A 14,487-nucleotide genomic window follows, 5' to 3' on the forward strand; every position below is an offset into this window, starting at 1 on the left:
CTTCCCATTTAAATTGGCAACCGACGACAAAGTGGTATTCATCTTCATCTTCCTTCTTGCAAATCAGGCATGTTGATGAAGGATATTTCAAGGGATCCATTGTATATAACCTTTTTCGATGCAACAATTTGTCATGGAGTAACCTCCACCAAGGTGATCTTGCTTCGTGTAGTATCGGCAGCTTCCACCACATGGTCCATCTAGACTTTGGAATCATTTCATACCTCCTACTTGACAAGCGCATAGGGGGCATCAACAGTGGCTTGGAATCCTGGTCTCTCCAGTAGTTCCGAATGTTACTTGTTGTCCAGGCAGACATTTTGATGGACTGGTACTCCTTGTTCTGCGTCACCCAGTACACATTGGCAATTAGTATAAATAACAATCAGTACATCAATCAACAGAATTTCAGGAAATAAAAGTAACTCACTGAATACAAAAAAAAAAAAGTCCAAACAGGCTTCCATGACCAATGGTGGGCCGTGCCCCCAAAAACCAGCATTCAATTAAGAGGTAATACTGGCAATCACCTTGGAGTGTATATGGCCTGAATACCAAAGAAAGAAATATATGGAGTGCCCGCTGGACAGCGGTTTTTCACAACTCAAATGAATCGTTTGCCTTCAAAACGATAGTCCACAATATGGTTTACTCTCTACGCAGCAGATTTCTTGACAATTATTGCATCCGGTACAGTGCAACCTGGAGCTACTGAATACCCAAAAATGAAAAAGAAGATGCGTGAAATGAAGCCCGTTTCCTCGAGCAAGTATGGACTTTCTTATTCTTTCTTTTAAGAGATTCTTTTTCATTCAGGCGCTTTTTTATTGTTATTTTTTAGGAATGACTTGGAACATCCTGCGGCGATTTCTGAGTTTTATGAAGCCAAGTCTCACCATGAAGCTAGAAGATAGCTGATATGTTCTTTTTGCACCATTTCTTGGGTTTAATGAACTGAAAATGACTTACCAGTTCGAATCAGTGATCGTTTCAGCCGTGCTGCGAGTCGTTCCTGCTTGCACTGCAGTTATCCATCCATAACACGCCTCCCTTTCCTATGGTTGAAGGCCTCGATCTGTGGTAGGCTGGATAACTGACTCAAACCGTTCAGCATGGTCTTCAAGTATTGATTTACTCATTTATTGATATTCTGAGGAATTCAATAGCCTGTAGCACTACAAAAAGCAGTAGCCTGTAGCTACCACTCGCAGTTAGGTAAAGTAAAGTTGCATATATACAACAATTCACGCAAATCAGAGTACGTCTATGCGGTAGCCATGAAACGTTACCTTCTCAAAAAAGGACAGAGCCTGCAACACCCTCAGACCTCACCGCATTCATGCTCCTCGTCGACCTTTCCGTCTGTAACCTTGGCCAGTGACTGTGGAATTTCCCTCCCATGGAGTCCTGATGGATATCTGCCAGTCTATTGAGCATGAGGTGAAGAAGCTTATCATCTTAGAAAACCGACAGGTACCTCCCAGAAGGCATGGGCATTTTCCCATTATACCCGGTCTCTCCTTCAGCTTATTTGCCTGTCTTGTGCGTCGGATTGATTGTAGCAGACTTACCTTCCAACTGGAAGGTGCTAACTCTTCTGATTACTATGCCCGTTGGCGCCAGCCAGCTATTGCTAGCATCACCCATACGATGTTTGGCTTAGTATCTGCGTATGCTACCGCTCTGACCGTCGTTTCTGTTCCTCTTGGAATCTCATCTTCGTCCGGTGCTGATTCCTGAGCGACACTCATCAGGAAGCTCGTGATGCCATCAAGTCGTTTTGCCTTCCGTTCGTGGAAGTGTGTCCATTTTTCCCTTGAATTTACAAGCTCTTAGCTAGTTGCTCCGAAAATAGCCTAATAAAACACGTATATATAAAAAAAGTAAAAGTGTGTCCTGATGTCCTCTCCTGGATCTCGTTTCTGATCGCCATCGCCATCGTCTTCCCCCCGTTCTTAGGACCGCTCGTGTTCCCTTTTCCCGCCGCCTTCCTGCTGAAGAGTTTGTTACTGGTTGTTGCCGCATCCAATACAGCCATTCCTTTCCCCACTGTTCTCCATTTTGCTCCTTAGCGTTGGTGGCTGTTGCAGTCGCCAACACATTCACTGCTGGCCATACCGCGGACGCTTCTCAATATCCACACCAAGATTCTTTTCTACTTTGTCAGGGCAAGGATATAATACAAAGAGTCATCTACAACGTGCAATACTGCATGACTGCAAATACATCCTTCAAATGCTGATTACTGCCAGAAGATTTTGTTCTTTAACTCCACCTTTCAGAGACTGAAAATCATTGGTATCTAAATCCAGTCTATTGCCAATTCAACAACACATCAACATCAACATTGAAGACCTCAGATCTTAGCAATTTTAGCTTAGCGACAAAGGGTCTTGAGTCTGATGTAATCCCGTGAGAGAAATAGAGGCTCGAAGGTCATTTCAGAGCATTGCTGTAAACTTTCCTACTTGAGTTTAATACTCTACTCTAATGAAAATAAAAATAAAGGATGTGGTAATGAGCCTATCCGCTACAAAATTATATAGCGGATTAATAAGTTCAGTGGACGTTGCAGCATATTCTCGCATTTGAAAATATCTTCAACTTCTGTACGACTTTGATTCCTCAAGGTCAAACATCTTTGCCAGAATTCCGGAATATTTTGTACTTGAACGTTTGGGTTCTTTTACTCCAGGGTCTTCAAAAAATGCGATCATTAGATGAATCGAAATGAAAAGTGTCTTTTGCTGCCCGAAGTAGCTATTTGGCAGCCATTAAAAATGAACCTGCCATTTTTTCGATAGACCTGTAGTGCCAAAAGATCAAAGGTAGAGCGTCAAGCGGAGTACTAAATCTCGAAATGGTGCACATGTCAGTGGGAAACCAGTGGTATGCTCAGTACTAATGGACATTCATCAAGAAGATAACTGCATTTTCTGCAAAATTGCTCGCAAGGAAGCACCATCGGTACCAGTGTATGTGATATCTCTAGAGTTTTGTTCACTTTCACTCCATGAAGCTAATTTGCCTCCTTCTAGATACGAAGATGACCACGTTGTAGCTTTCATGGGTTGGTGCTACTTGTCTTTCGTTAATCAGTCTTGAATTTTTCTGCAGCTAACCTCTATTTATGTGAATGATTGCAGATATTGCTCCAGTAACTCGAGGTACAGAAGAGAACATCTACCCTTCATTACCCTCAGATTAGCGTACTAAAACCTTCGTAGGTCACACTCTGGTCATTCCGAAAAAGCACTATGCTACACTTGATACTATGTCTGCCGAAGACATGGCAAGGATTGGCAGTGTTCTTCCTCGTATAGCCAAAGCAGTCATCTTAGGCTGTGATACTAAAGACTTCAATATCATGCAAAATAACGGCAAGCGAGCTGGTCAGGTTCGTGTCATTGTATCCAACGCACGATGTCATGCTTATCACTAACCTTGGCAATAGGTGGTCTTTCATGTTCACTACCATATAATACCACGATATCCGACTGAAGGAGCTCTATTTGGAAAGCAAAGGGTTATACCAAGGCTTAAGCTGACAAAAGAAGAATATGGGGCCATGCAAGCCAGTATCAAGTCACATCTGTAAGGGTGTAACTATACTCCTGCCCCTTTACTGAAAACTGAATCAAGGCTGTATATTTACACTATGAGTGAAAATTTGTAAGATTGTAATAGAGATAGAAACAGATTTTATTTGTACAATGGAGGTTTCGAATGAACTTCAAAATATTCTCTGCTCAGCGTTATTTAAGTGCCAAGTTCTTATTTGATCAGTATCCATTTCTAATACACAGTGGCCATTTGGTAACGAGATTCTTCAAAATCTTTGATCTGCTGATCGTGTAGTCGATGATGGCGAGCACCATTACGCAACCTGGAAGCATAGGCTGAAACGACAGAAGCAAAGTATATCTAGATTTGGGAAGAGAAGGGGGAAGGGAAATAAGGATCACACCGAAATATACGATAGATCACCACACACAACTTACTTGTACGATTTGGATGACGAAGACAACAACACCAAATGTAATCAGCATGACTTTGATGGCTTCTGAGCATTGGTCGTATGACATGCTGCCAGCATTGAGTGTTCCTGGGTAACTGACAGGGTGGTAATAAGGGCTGCTGTTGAAAGTTGCGGTAATGCTCGATTCAGGGTGGGTCATGGAGACGAATCCAGTCGCTTCACAAGACTCAATGATATCCTCACGGTGAGTAGCTATCAAAATGAGTGCAAGCAGATATTTGATGATAGAAAGTGCACAAGCGATCCAAACGGTGATGCTGAAGACTTTTGCAAATTTGCGCGATGCCTGAAATTTAAGGAGGTTTGTCAGACATCAGGGCAGTAACAAGAGCAACCAAAGGTTAGTAAGTGCCAACTTACCACGCAGGAGCCTATCATACCAAACAGACCTCCACAAGCGATGAGGAGTGTAAAGATCTGCTGGATGATGAATATTGCTCTACTGGACTGACTGGCATATGCAAAGATACCTAAGCAACGGCGTTAGTACTTAAACTCGTATAGACATAAAGATCCAATGTATTATATAATGATTGCATACTGTTTCTACCCAAAAATCCACTGGTTGCTTCAAATAGATTCGATACCTGATGAACACGACATTCAAGTAACAAAGCATTAGTATTTGATGGCGTCATACATATATTGAAGTTCTTTCTGTTTACATACAAAGAACCAAAGGGCAATAATGAATGTTCCTGCCCTTAATGGTATACAGCAACAGCATTGCTCTAGTCTCATTGGCGCAAAAGAGGGGAGAAAGAGAATAAGTATAGGACAACGCAGGTCAGCAGAGAAAATAAAAAGATGACTTTATTTTTGGCTAATATTTAATCTCCGCGTAATTGGAGGTGGGCATTTAAAAGTTAGGACGCTCAGAAAAATGAGCAGGATCCTCACCATGTTGCGAGATGTATTTTTCATGTTCTCTAATCTGATGACGGTAACTGGTAATCAATGTATGTACATCGATATCAACATCGTCGTTAGGCGCAACTCTTTGTAGTGCGTCGATGGCAATATCGAATCGGGAACAACCTACCAAGACGTATATGGTGTTAGCGCTAATTCTGGGCTTCCCTTTTTCGTCGCATTTCACGCAGCGTTTAATTATATCGCTCAAAACTTACCATTCGCAGTCAACATCCTGAATGGTGTTGTGGTTGTACCTTCTTCCTTATATCCGTGAATAGACATTCGATCCGGAACGTTGTTCCTCTCAAAAGTAAGGCCCTTGATAACGCTGTTATAACCGTGGAAGTTGAAGATGATTGGCTGCTGATCTCCAAAGACAGATGCAAACTCCGTTGTGGATAGAGCATGAGGATGGTCAAACCCAAGAACCATTAAGTCTAGTAGAAAGTAATGAGATGGAACGTTTTAGCTTAAACTGATCATCCTCCTAACTGCATTGTAGCGGGTCTTACCTGTAACATTGACTACACGGACTTTAAGGTTCGGACAATCTTTGCGTAACATAGCTGCTGCTGCCAAGACTTCAAACGTTGTTTCTACACCACATCCAACCAAGACAACGTGCGGATGCCTTCCATGATCCGAGCTGTAAGATTTCCAGATAGAAACGCCAGCTCGACAATGAGTTTCTGCTTCCTCAGGATTCAACCAGACAGCTGTCTCATGCTTAGAGCTTATCATCAAATTGATGTAGTTCTTGCTTCGAAGACAGTGTCTCAGCGTGGAGACCATACAGTTAGCATCCGGTGGTAAATATATGCGAATCATATCTGACTTCAGATTTATCAAACTGTTAATGAATCCAGGAACTTGATGACTGAATCCGTTGTGTTCTTGCCTCCACAGAGTACTAGTCTAGAGGTTAAGCATGCGTTCATTTAAACTTTAGTGAAACCTATTCCTTATGACGACAAGTGCATAGAGTGGAAACTCACTTCAATGTAATTCAGGGACGCTATGTCGGACCTCCACTTTGTTTCTTTTCCCATTTTCACAAATTTAGCATACTGGATGACCATTGTAGTCACAATACCGAGAAATCTGTGAAACATATCAGTTAAGCATTCATGTTTTATACTCAGCATGTAGCAGTATATATCTTACGCTTCGTAGCTCGGAAACAGTGCAGTTCGTCCGGTGAGTGTATATCCTTGAAGAAGACCTTGGCATGTATGCTCGGATAAAATCTCGATAATTCGACCATTTTTGGAAAAAACATCCTTGTCCCACTATAGTTTCGTTGACATTGTTAACTGAGTGCTACGTGAGGCTTGTATAAGGTCTGTTCACTCACCTCAAAAGCTCGGCCGGTGACACCGAACACTGCGTCGAGCTTGTTGGACATCAATTCGTCCGGACAAAATATTCTAAATGTCTGTGGATTACGCTCAATGACACTTGCTAAAAATTTGCCAGATATCTTCATTGGGCTCGCGTTGGCATCTGAAACACCGAAATCCTTCCAATCTGGAAGATCAAGCGGTTTGTATCCATTATAGGAGTCTGCGATCATACCAAGTTTGTAATCATCTTCAGGGAATACATCGGTCACATCCTTCTTCGGAAGACTGTTTTCTGAAAATAGCTCATCTAGTTTGTAGCTATGTAGCCACTGTTCCAACAGCTCCAGTTCTTCTTTGTCTGTATTAGCCTTTGGAAGAGGTACTTGATGTGCGTGAAAAGTTCCTTCAATTCGCTTTCCATGTGCTTCTTTAGGACCAGTCCAGCCTTTAGGTGTTCGTAGAACAATCATTGGCCAACGAGGTTTATAAATTGGATTTCCTGAGCGAGCCTTTTCTTGAATGGTATGTATGGTCTCTATTGCCCATTCCATTGATGCCGCCATGTCCTGTTGAACATCTTGGAGGTTTACACCAACAATTCTGCATTGATATCCGTATCCAGTGAACAGAGCCACCAGTTCATCATCGCTAATCAAAAAAAGTGCAGTTAGCTTATGCTACAACATGCGAGGCACGGCACGATGTTTACCTCATGCAGCCGAAAATTGTGCGCTCAGAAATTTTGAATCCGTTCAAATTGAGGATAGGTAGAACAGCACCGGAAGTAACAGGGTCGAGGTACTTAATGGCATGCCATGCTGTTGCAGTTGGGCCGGTTTCAGCTTCTCCATCTAGAAATTTTCAAACAGAATTTTGTATGTCAGAATTTTGAAGGACCTGGTAAAGCCATTCAATTCGTTTGATTCTAACCTCCTACAATGCATGTAACAACCAAATTAGGGTTGTCCAATGCCGCACCAAAGCTGACGGCTAGAGCGTATCCGAGCTCTCCACCTTCGTGAATTTGACCAGGGAGTTCCGAATTTGTATGGCTAAACAAAGTCACTAATTAAACATTGAATTTCGTCATGCTTTCGCCATTGGTATTACTTACCTTGGAAAGCCGCCAGGCCATGAAAATCCTCTTATCAAGTTAAACAACCCCTTCTCGGTCAAAGAATATTGGGGATAGAATTTGGACAGCGAGCCTTCGAGATACAAGTTGGCAAGATTGGCCGGAGCACCATGACCTGGGCCGGTCACTAACAACATACGTTGATTTTGACTTTTGATGATTCTCGTACAATGTGCGTATATCAAATTGATAGCTGGGCAAGTGCCCCAGTGACCAAGAAGCCTCGGTTTGATATCGTCGAACGTCAACTTGTTTCGTAGCAAAACATTGGATTTCAAGAAAATCATCGCCCCCGCCAAAAAATTGGTGGCACGCTGTAATTTGATATATGGCTTAAGGTCATCCTTGGATACCCTAGAAATGTCGACCTTAACAGAGTACTGGGATGTATCCAAATCTACGGAGGTTAAAGAGGTCATCAGCGTGATAAAGGTGAAAAAAGTATGCATCAGATAGCAAACGGCTGCTGAAGTAATTTATGTCATGGCTGAGATTGAAAATAAGTCAATTGACGTGAGCAATGCGCAATAGGCTGATATGCTGGTAAACATCGGTGTGAAGTAACTGGAGAAACCAAATTGAACGCATTCTGATATCAGCAGTTTAGATAGGGGGAACGTTTTAGTGCATAGGTTTTATTCATGATGCTAATAATATTGTCTTTACGCCCATCTATCCACTCACTATGGCGGTAGCAACTTGGTATTCTTCGTTAGTGGCCACGACAAGAACCTTGACCGTACTGTTAGATCCACTGATGTTCACAGGGCCACTTTTCAGTTGATCACTGCTGAATCTATTCTTCTCACTATCAATTTTGCAACCTAAACAGTTCAAGCGTTCCGCCACCTTTGCACGTACAATATCCGAGTTCTCTCCTATCCCGCCAGTAAAAATGATAGCATCCACGCCTTGCAGTGCCACGAAGTAGGCACCAATAAAGTTTTGTATTCTGTTAACAAGAAGATCCAAAGCTAGACGAGCATCACTGTCAGTCCTCTTGGTGATTTCGGATAGGTTGGAGGTGCCACAGATGGCAGCTATCCCACTCTCCTTGTTCAAAACCTTTTCTGCCCTGGATAATTCTTCCTTTTCAATGTGTTGCGGGTCGGAAATGAAGTGGAAAATTGCACTTGGGTCAATATCACCAGACCGAGTCCCTCCTGGTAAGCCAGACAACGGTGTAAGACCCATCGAGGTGTCCAGACTTTCGCCATGTAGAATAGCGCATACACTACTTCCACTTCCAAGGTGAAGACTGATAAGTTTCGTCTCCTTTAGCGGTTTATTTAAGCACTTGGCAGCTTGTTCTGCGACGTATGAATGAGAGAGACCATGAAAGCCGTATTTACGAATATTCTTTGACTTGGCGGCTTCCTTCGGAACTGGGTAGGTGTAAATGTACTCTGGGATGGTTTGGTGATACATGGTATCAAAGCAGGCAACGTTCTCACTATCTGGGAGTTCTTCAAGAACCAGTCGGATGACCTTTACAGCTCTGCTGTTATGCAAAGGGGCCAAATCGTTAAGTTTATCCAGTTGTTCAAGTTCCTTCTTTGTGATTTTTGCTGGAGCTCGATGATTTCCGCCATGGACGATTCTATGGCCGACGTACTTAATATCTTTTGTCTCGCAAACGTTTTGATCGGTAATAAGTTGTAATATGTATTTGACAGCTTGTCTGTGGTCATTTATTTTTTCACACTTTTCGACTTTCTGGTCACTCTTTGATACGGTGCCCGTGAACTTGCTTTGGTCGGTTCCAATTTCGGACACATTACCATATGCTGCTTGCGAAAGATCCGGATAGGTAAAAAGTTTAAACTTGAGACTGGAAGAACCAGCATTCAACACAAGTATTACGGGTGACATTGTAGGGGAAGAGCTGAATGGGGTTTAAGTGAAACGCTGGTGCAAAGAGTGAAGACTGGGAGAAAAATTGACGACATTAAAAAAATAATTCTGTCATTTACGTCATTGCAAGGTAAAAAAAAAAGCGCTTGTATTGAATAAGTTTGTATACAATATGGGTATGTACAGTACAAAAGTCAAACGAATGAAGGTATTAAAAAAGAAATTAATTTGATTTACAATGAAAGAGAGTGGGGGGGGGGGTTTCACATGTATGAAGTTCCTTGTCTTTGTCGATGAATGGCACCAATGTAGCCACTGAAGGTGCTACCTGGACTGGGTATATATCGACGAGCTTGCTGAGCAATTTCGGCATCGACAAAGGTCAAAAGCCATCGATCAATGCTTTTATATTCATCTATGGAGCTGGCTTGTTTCAGTTGTTCAAGCCATGATTTGGAGAAATCACTCAGAGTTACTGCACATGGGAATTCGTTGAACACCGCAGCCAAGTCTTGTCTCGGATCTCGAGCGTCAGTTGCCACAAAGATGATAGAGTATTTTCTGCCAAGGTAAGCATGTTCTTTGCACCACTGAAGTCGGTCATTCGTATCTACTTGCAGGTCATTTGTTACAGGTTCCCGTTGGTCTCCGATTATCCGGTGAAGACGTTCTATCGCCATCGGAATTCGGGATGCAAGTGTCCTACGGAACACACCATCACCAGTCCGTATGTGAATGCTAACATACTGGTCGACGCCTCCTAGAGTTTCCACATATTTGAAGGCAGTCTTTTGTACGTCGGTATTTCGGAAAACCAGAATCTCTTTGATTGCATCGCGTTCAGTAGCATCGGTAGTCACACGACCTTCGCCAAAGACGCCATATAGGTGTAGAACTTTATGGGGTACTCTAAAGTCATCCATAGAATAGTGAGCCAAATATCTTGGGTTATGGCTTAGTGGAAGATTTTGGCCACGAAGATCCCAGGCATAAGGATGAAGGTCTGTCATCTTGTAGATTTCATCTTCCTTTATGCCAAGACTCGCTTGTAAGGCTGTTAATGACATATCTCGTCGCTCTATATATTGAACTCCGAGTTTCTCAGTCAAAAGTGGCAAATCACAGGCCCAGGACCAGCGTAGCATGGCAAATCGGTCGTATCGTTGGCACATTTCGTCATCATGGTCCTGAGATGTACTGCACTCTAACCTTCGAACTGGGTCAGTTAGATCTGCCAAAGTATCCCATAATTTGCCCTCCCCTTGCCAGCCTTCTACGTGACCAAGGAACAAAGGCGGTATAAGCAACGTTCGGTTCAAGTGAATGGCCAGGGTCACGGCATTCACCAGCTCCGTTCGTTGGTTGGCAAAGCCGGAATGTGGAAGGTAAGCAAGATATTTTGTGTTGTCGTCGTCGACTGGCTTATCGAGCTTATCAGGAATGAAGTCGATTTGAACGTGTGACGAACTATCAATAGGCATGGTTGGATATGGAAGTGGTCGAGTCCTTGCGAACAAGACGGTGAGGGTTAATGCGCTTAATGTCAATGGCAGTAAGACGAGTGAATATCGCATGCAGGAGGACTTCATTATAAAAGGGGAGCAATCCCTATGGCGAAGGGGGAAATAGCGGAAGAAATCGCAAGCAAGTGGTTGTTTTCCAAAGTTCCTTTTATAATTTTTAGGCTATTTTGGGTCCGACCTTGGGATATTGAAACTCAAAGCAAGGCAAAAACAAAAACAACACTTTTATGGCAGCACCACCACCACCACCAGTCCACCAGCCTGCAGAACGTGGTGGAGCTGCACTAAAAGTGGCCGACGCTGCGCCCCCAGTCTTCCGCAGGTGATCCCTTCCTTCAGAACAGAAGCACTATAGCACGCAGTGAGAGAAATGCTTTTATAGCTTGGATTCTCAGCTGATAGAGGCTCAGAAATCTTGGAAGAGGTGAGTGTATAAAAAACTGATCAGTTCCAGGTTTTGCTATGCCCGATAGTTATTTTTAAATTTCTATGGCCCACGGCGGAGGTGACACCATTACCATATTTGGATTCCAAGCAAAGGAGCGTCTTCTGCGGGCAAATTGAGTCCAGGGCCCCTAGCCCGGTGAAGCATGCTGACGCCTATCAATTTAATAAAATTAGCGCCCAGGTTGAATTCATTGGTTTTATGACAATATCTGCGAACAAAAGGTTGGTTTGCTGATTTCATCATCTCCGTGTTTGTAATAGAATCCGCGTGATGTCAGTTCCATGAATGAGGAAATGTTCCATTGATCGAAGATAAACCTGTCCTTTTCACCATAGTGCCTTTGAACGGCTGACCGTGTAAGTTATCATCGAGAGCTTGAAATACTGTTCGAGTCCATCATCATGGAGAGCCATGCCTTCTGCGTACATTGATGAGTCTCCGCCACAACTTCATCAACAGTACCGACGCGAAGCGAAGTTGATACCACACTGCACTAGCCAGCCATCTGTGTTACGCGTCATATCATTGACTCCACCAAGTGATCCGATATGCGCCAACCAATCAAACGTCGAACCAGTCCAACAAGCTTTTCACCTCAAAATCGCACAATAGAACCGATTTGATTATATATTCATCCCTTTTAGACGCATGCATACACTGACTAAGAAGAACTTAAACATTTGAAAACGGTGGTAGAATTTTGACATGAAAGGGGTACAGCGTTCTCATTAATCTCTCCACCCTATCTCAATCCCTTGCAACCGCACTCCTGAAGAGGATGATTGATTCTTGAGACAATGTGTGCAGCAGATTGTAATATGGTGGTCGCCTCAATTGTATTGATCAGCCAAAACCATCTTGTTGGGGCACCACAGAAGGTTTAATTTTCTCCACACAAGCTGACGTCGAAAGTGAAAAAAATTCTGGCGTGCACGCACGTCAAAATTTCAGCTGTCAGCCAAATTTTTCAGTCAGCGTCCTTTTTTCCACGTTCCCCATTCGACATGCTGCTGAGATCATTCGTAGCGCATCAAGGCATTGCAGCACAGCGTGCAAGATTAATGACGTTTCGACCAACAATATACTTGAGCTACAGAGCTTCAGCGTCTTCTGCAGCACAAACAGAACCATCCACTGTGTCGAATCCAGAGCATACCTTCTCCACCATTAATATACGGCAGAGCACAAAGACTTTCTCAGGCAAACGATGGACTGTCTTATCAATACCGAAGGACGGATCAAATGTGACTAAATGGTTCCAAAATGAAAGAAATGGCGATCAACATCTCTCTGTAAAGCAAGCAATCCTTCTCACTCGGGATAATATGCTGTCTACATTCCTCCCTCGGGGGTATCCACACTCAGTAACACCTGAATACAAAGGATTTGCGTACTGGCAAATGTGGCATAATATGGCAGGCTCTGTTACAAGTGGTAAGTCGTCGCTCGAAAGAACAAAACGCCAACGACTCCCCCACAAACACTGACTTCACTTTCTACTTTGGGATAAAAATATAAACAGTTCTATCAATGCAATCCATGCTGTATGCCATTGGACTCGGAGCTGGCTCCATTCCCGTGAGTGATGATGATGATGCAGGCTGTGTCATGCAGAAACATTTACAAAACCTTTCAACATATCTCAGTTGGCGGCTTCCATCAATTGGGTCTTGAAGGACGGTTTAGGGCAGCTGGGAGGAGTATTGTACGCATCTGCAATCAGTGATAAATTCGATTCGGAACCACGGTGGTATCGGTTTAAAGGTACTCTGGTGATGCAAGCCGCCAGTCTTGTTGAGTTGTTTACTCCGTTGTTCCCTGGAGCCTTTTTGGCCTTGGCATCCATCTCCAATATCGGAAAGAATATGGCATGGTTGGCTACCTCAGCTTCAAGGTAAGCTATACGGTTCATGACATCAACCATCATCACGTGCAGATGTGGGGGGTTTCGTTCGGTGAATAAGGCGGAATCCTACAAAAACAGATGATTTGAGGGGGGAAAAGATAGCAGGAGGGGGCAAACAACGATCGCTGCAAAGAACACTTCCTTTGTACTAAACAGATCTTCTTTCGTCATCCATGAACAGAGCACATATTCATCGTACATTTTGTTTGCGAAACAAGTAAGTCCATTTGCGATAAAATTATGAGGTTATTGTATTCAGCCCATGTGGTAACATGCCTTTTGCCAAATTTAGCCTTGGAGATATTACTGGCAAGTCCGGCTCGCAGGCAACGGCTGCAGGTCTTGCAGGAACAGGCATTGGCGTCCTTATTTCAGCTGGGATAACCGTGATGTCTCCTGGATTAGTGGAGTCACAACAATTACTAGCCCCAATGTTCGCGGCATGGTTGCCATTTTCTGCTCTCAGTATCTTTGCCGTCTATCGATCCAATCGCTATGCCGCTAACCGCTCACTTAACAGTGTAAGGGCGGAGATGGTGATTCGCGAATACTTTGAACAAAAAGACCTGTCAACTCCGAGGCAGGTGGCGGAAACAGAAAGTTTCATCCAGCGCAATCCATCACGTTTTAAGATACCTATACGAGTGGAGCCCCTACTGGAAGAGCAAGACGGTGCAGAAGCCTGGAATTCTTTGGACGTGGAATCATTTCTTCGGCGTCGATATGTAGTCATCAGCCATGAAGACTACGTGACCGTGCATTTTGATCAGGAAGCATCCTCTCAAGATATACTGAAAGGCTTTTACCATGCTTGTGTAGCCAGATGGGGTCTAGAGCGACGCCATCAGTACCGGGATATTCAATCCACCGTGGATCGTACCTATTCACCGTTCATTACACAACTAAAGAACATAGGATGGGATGTAGATAGTCAATTTATCACCGATGGCGACAGTAAGCGCATCATGCTGGAAACAAGCCAAACATAGAGCGAAGGTGCGTGTCGTGGACGCACGGAATGAACCAAAAAAGACTTTTTTTTTTTTTTCCCTTCTCTTCCCTACGCCCTAAAATTTTCTTTTTATAATCTTGTCGTTACCAAGCTCGATTGTTTGATAATGGAAAACGTGGTTTGTATCGTTTGAATGCGACCACTTTGTATATATTCTTTCCACTCTATACCTCTTTGCTTCTATCTAATGCAATAAATTTGATGATGTTCTGTTAAAGCATAGCGATTTTTCTAAAACCCATTGTCTATTTCTAGCTTTGCTCCTTGAAAAAAAGAAGCAAGCGTCCCTTGACAAGACTCGCCCACGGAGAT

At 43.3% G+C, this 14,487-nt stretch overlaps 6 protein-coding genes across 6 annotated transcripts; 2 read left to right on the forward strand and 4 right to left on the reverse strand.

Moving 5' to 3' along the window:
• Positions 1-2,786: 2,786 nt before the first annotated feature.
• Positions 2,787-3,791, forward strand: K450DRAFT_263110 (uncharacterized protein). The gene is made up of 5 exons (XM_051592590.1): positions 2,787-2,975; positions 3,039-3,070; positions 3,147-3,167; positions 3,228-3,397; positions 3,455-3,791. The coding sequence occupies exons 1-5, from the start codon at positions 2,905-2,907 to the stop codon at positions 3,596-3,598; spliced, it is 438 nt and encodes a 145-aa protein (XP_051440141.1). The 5' UTR covers positions 2,787-2,904; the 3' UTR covers positions 3,599-3,791.
• K450DRAFT_263115 (uncharacterized protein) lies at positions 3,714-4,344 on the reverse strand. The gene has a single exon (XM_051592591.1). It carries the CDS (start codon positions 4,176-4,178, stop codon positions 3,984-3,986), a length of 195 nt encoding a protein of 64 aa, XP_051440142.1. The 5' UTR covers positions 4,179-4,344; the 3' UTR covers positions 3,714-3,983.
• Positions 4,345-4,826: 482 nt separating this feature from the next.
• Positions 4,827-7,920, reverse strand: K450DRAFT_263121 (uncharacterized protein). Its single transcript, XM_051592592.1, has 9 exons — positions 7,412-7,920; positions 7,228-7,349; positions 7,007-7,148; positions 6,309-6,945; positions 6,119-6,243; positions 5,950-6,055; positions 5,467-5,869; positions 5,170-5,391; positions 4,827-5,077 (listed from the first exon to the last, which is right to left on the reverse strand). Exons 1-9 carry the CDS (start codon positions 7,879-7,881, stop codon positions 4,899-4,901), a joined length of 2,406 nt encoding a protein of 801 aa, XP_051440143.1. The 5' UTR covers positions 7,882-7,920; the 3' UTR covers positions 4,827-4,898.
• A 114-nt stretch (positions 7,921-8,034) lies between these two features.
• Positions 8,035-9,426, reverse strand: K450DRAFT_263125 (uncharacterized protein). Its single transcript, XM_051592593.1, has one exon. It carries the CDS (start codon positions 9,302-9,304, stop codon positions 8,105-8,107), a length of 1,200 nt encoding a protein of 399 aa, XP_051440144.1. The 5' UTR covers positions 9,305-9,426; the 3' UTR covers positions 8,035-8,104.
• Positions 9,427-11,194, reverse strand: K450DRAFT_263127 (uncharacterized protein). Its single transcript, XM_051592594.1, has one exon. The coding sequence runs from the start codon at positions 10,873-10,875 to the stop codon at positions 9,550-9,552; it is 1,326 nt and encodes a 441-aa protein (XP_051440145.1). The 5' UTR covers positions 10,876-11,194; the 3' UTR covers positions 9,427-9,549.
• Positions 11,195-12,086: 892 nt separating this feature from the next.
• Positions 12,087-14,427, forward strand: K450DRAFT_263135 (uncharacterized protein). The gene is made up of 5 exons (XM_051592595.1): positions 12,087-12,691; positions 12,780-12,835; positions 12,904-13,151; positions 13,345-13,380; positions 13,456-14,427. The coding sequence occupies exons 1-5, from the start codon at positions 12,262-12,264 to the stop codon at positions 14,150-14,152; spliced, it is 1,467 nt and encodes a 488-aa protein (XP_051440146.1). The 5' UTR covers positions 12,087-12,261; the 3' UTR covers positions 14,153-14,427.
• Positions 14,428-14,487: the final 60 nt, after the last annotated feature.

This window comes from Umbelopsis ramanniana (genome assembly GCF_025399195.1).
Source record: "Umbelopsis ramanniana AG unplaced genomic scaffold K450scaffold_106, whole genome shotgun sequence".
Classification (NCBI taxonomy): domain Eukaryota; kingdom Fungi; phylum Mucoromycota; class Umbelopsidomycetes; order Umbelopsidales; family Umbelopsidaceae; genus Umbelopsis; species Umbelopsis ramanniana.

Coding starts and splice junctions, on each gene's coding strand:
- K450DRAFT_263110 (XM_051592590.1), top strand. CDS start 2,905: ATGGACATTCATCAAGAAGATAACTGCATTTTCTGCAAAATTGCTCGC. Junction 3,071..3,146: donor CCACGTTGTAGCTTTCATGG/GTTGGTGCTACT, acceptor GAATGATTGCAG/ATATTGCTCCAGTAACTCGA. Junction 3,168..3,227: donor TATTGCTCCAGTAACTCGAG/GTACAGAAGAGA, acceptor AAACCTTCGTAG/GTCACACTCTGGTCATTCCG.
- K450DRAFT_263115 (XM_051592591.1), bottom strand. CDS start 4,178: ATGACCCACCCTGAATCGAGCATTACCGCAACTTTCAACAGCAGCCCT.
- K450DRAFT_263121 (XM_051592592.1), bottom strand. CDS start 7,881: ATGCATACTTTTTTCACCTTTATCACGCTGATGACCTCTTTAACCTCC. Junction 5,392..5,466: donor CCGTGTAGTCAATGTTACAG/GTAAGACCCGCT, acceptor ACTTTCTACTAG/ACTTAATGGTTCTTGGGTTT. Junction 5,078..5,169: donor CAGGATGTTGACTGCGAATG/GTAAGTTTTGAG, acceptor ACGTCTTGGTAG/GTTGTTCCCGATTCGATATT.
- K450DRAFT_263125 (XM_051592593.1), bottom strand. CDS start 9,304: ATGTCACCCGTAATACTTGTGTTGAATGCTGGTTCTTCCAGTCTCAAG.
- K450DRAFT_263127 (XM_051592594.1), bottom strand. CDS start 10,875: ATGAAGTCCTCCTGCATGCGATATTCACTCGTCTTACTGCCATTGACA.
- K450DRAFT_263135 (XM_051592595.1), top strand. CDS start 12,262: ATGCTGCTGAGATCATTCGTAGCGCATCAAGGCATTGCAGCACAGCGT. Junction 12,692..12,779: donor GGCAGGCTCTGTTACAAGTG/GTAAGTCGTCGC, acceptor AAATATAAACAG/TTCTATCAATGCAATCCATG. Junction 13,381..13,455: donor ACATTTTGTTTGCGAAACAA/GTAAGTCCATTT, acceptor TGCCAAATTTAG/CCTTGGAGATATTACTGGCA.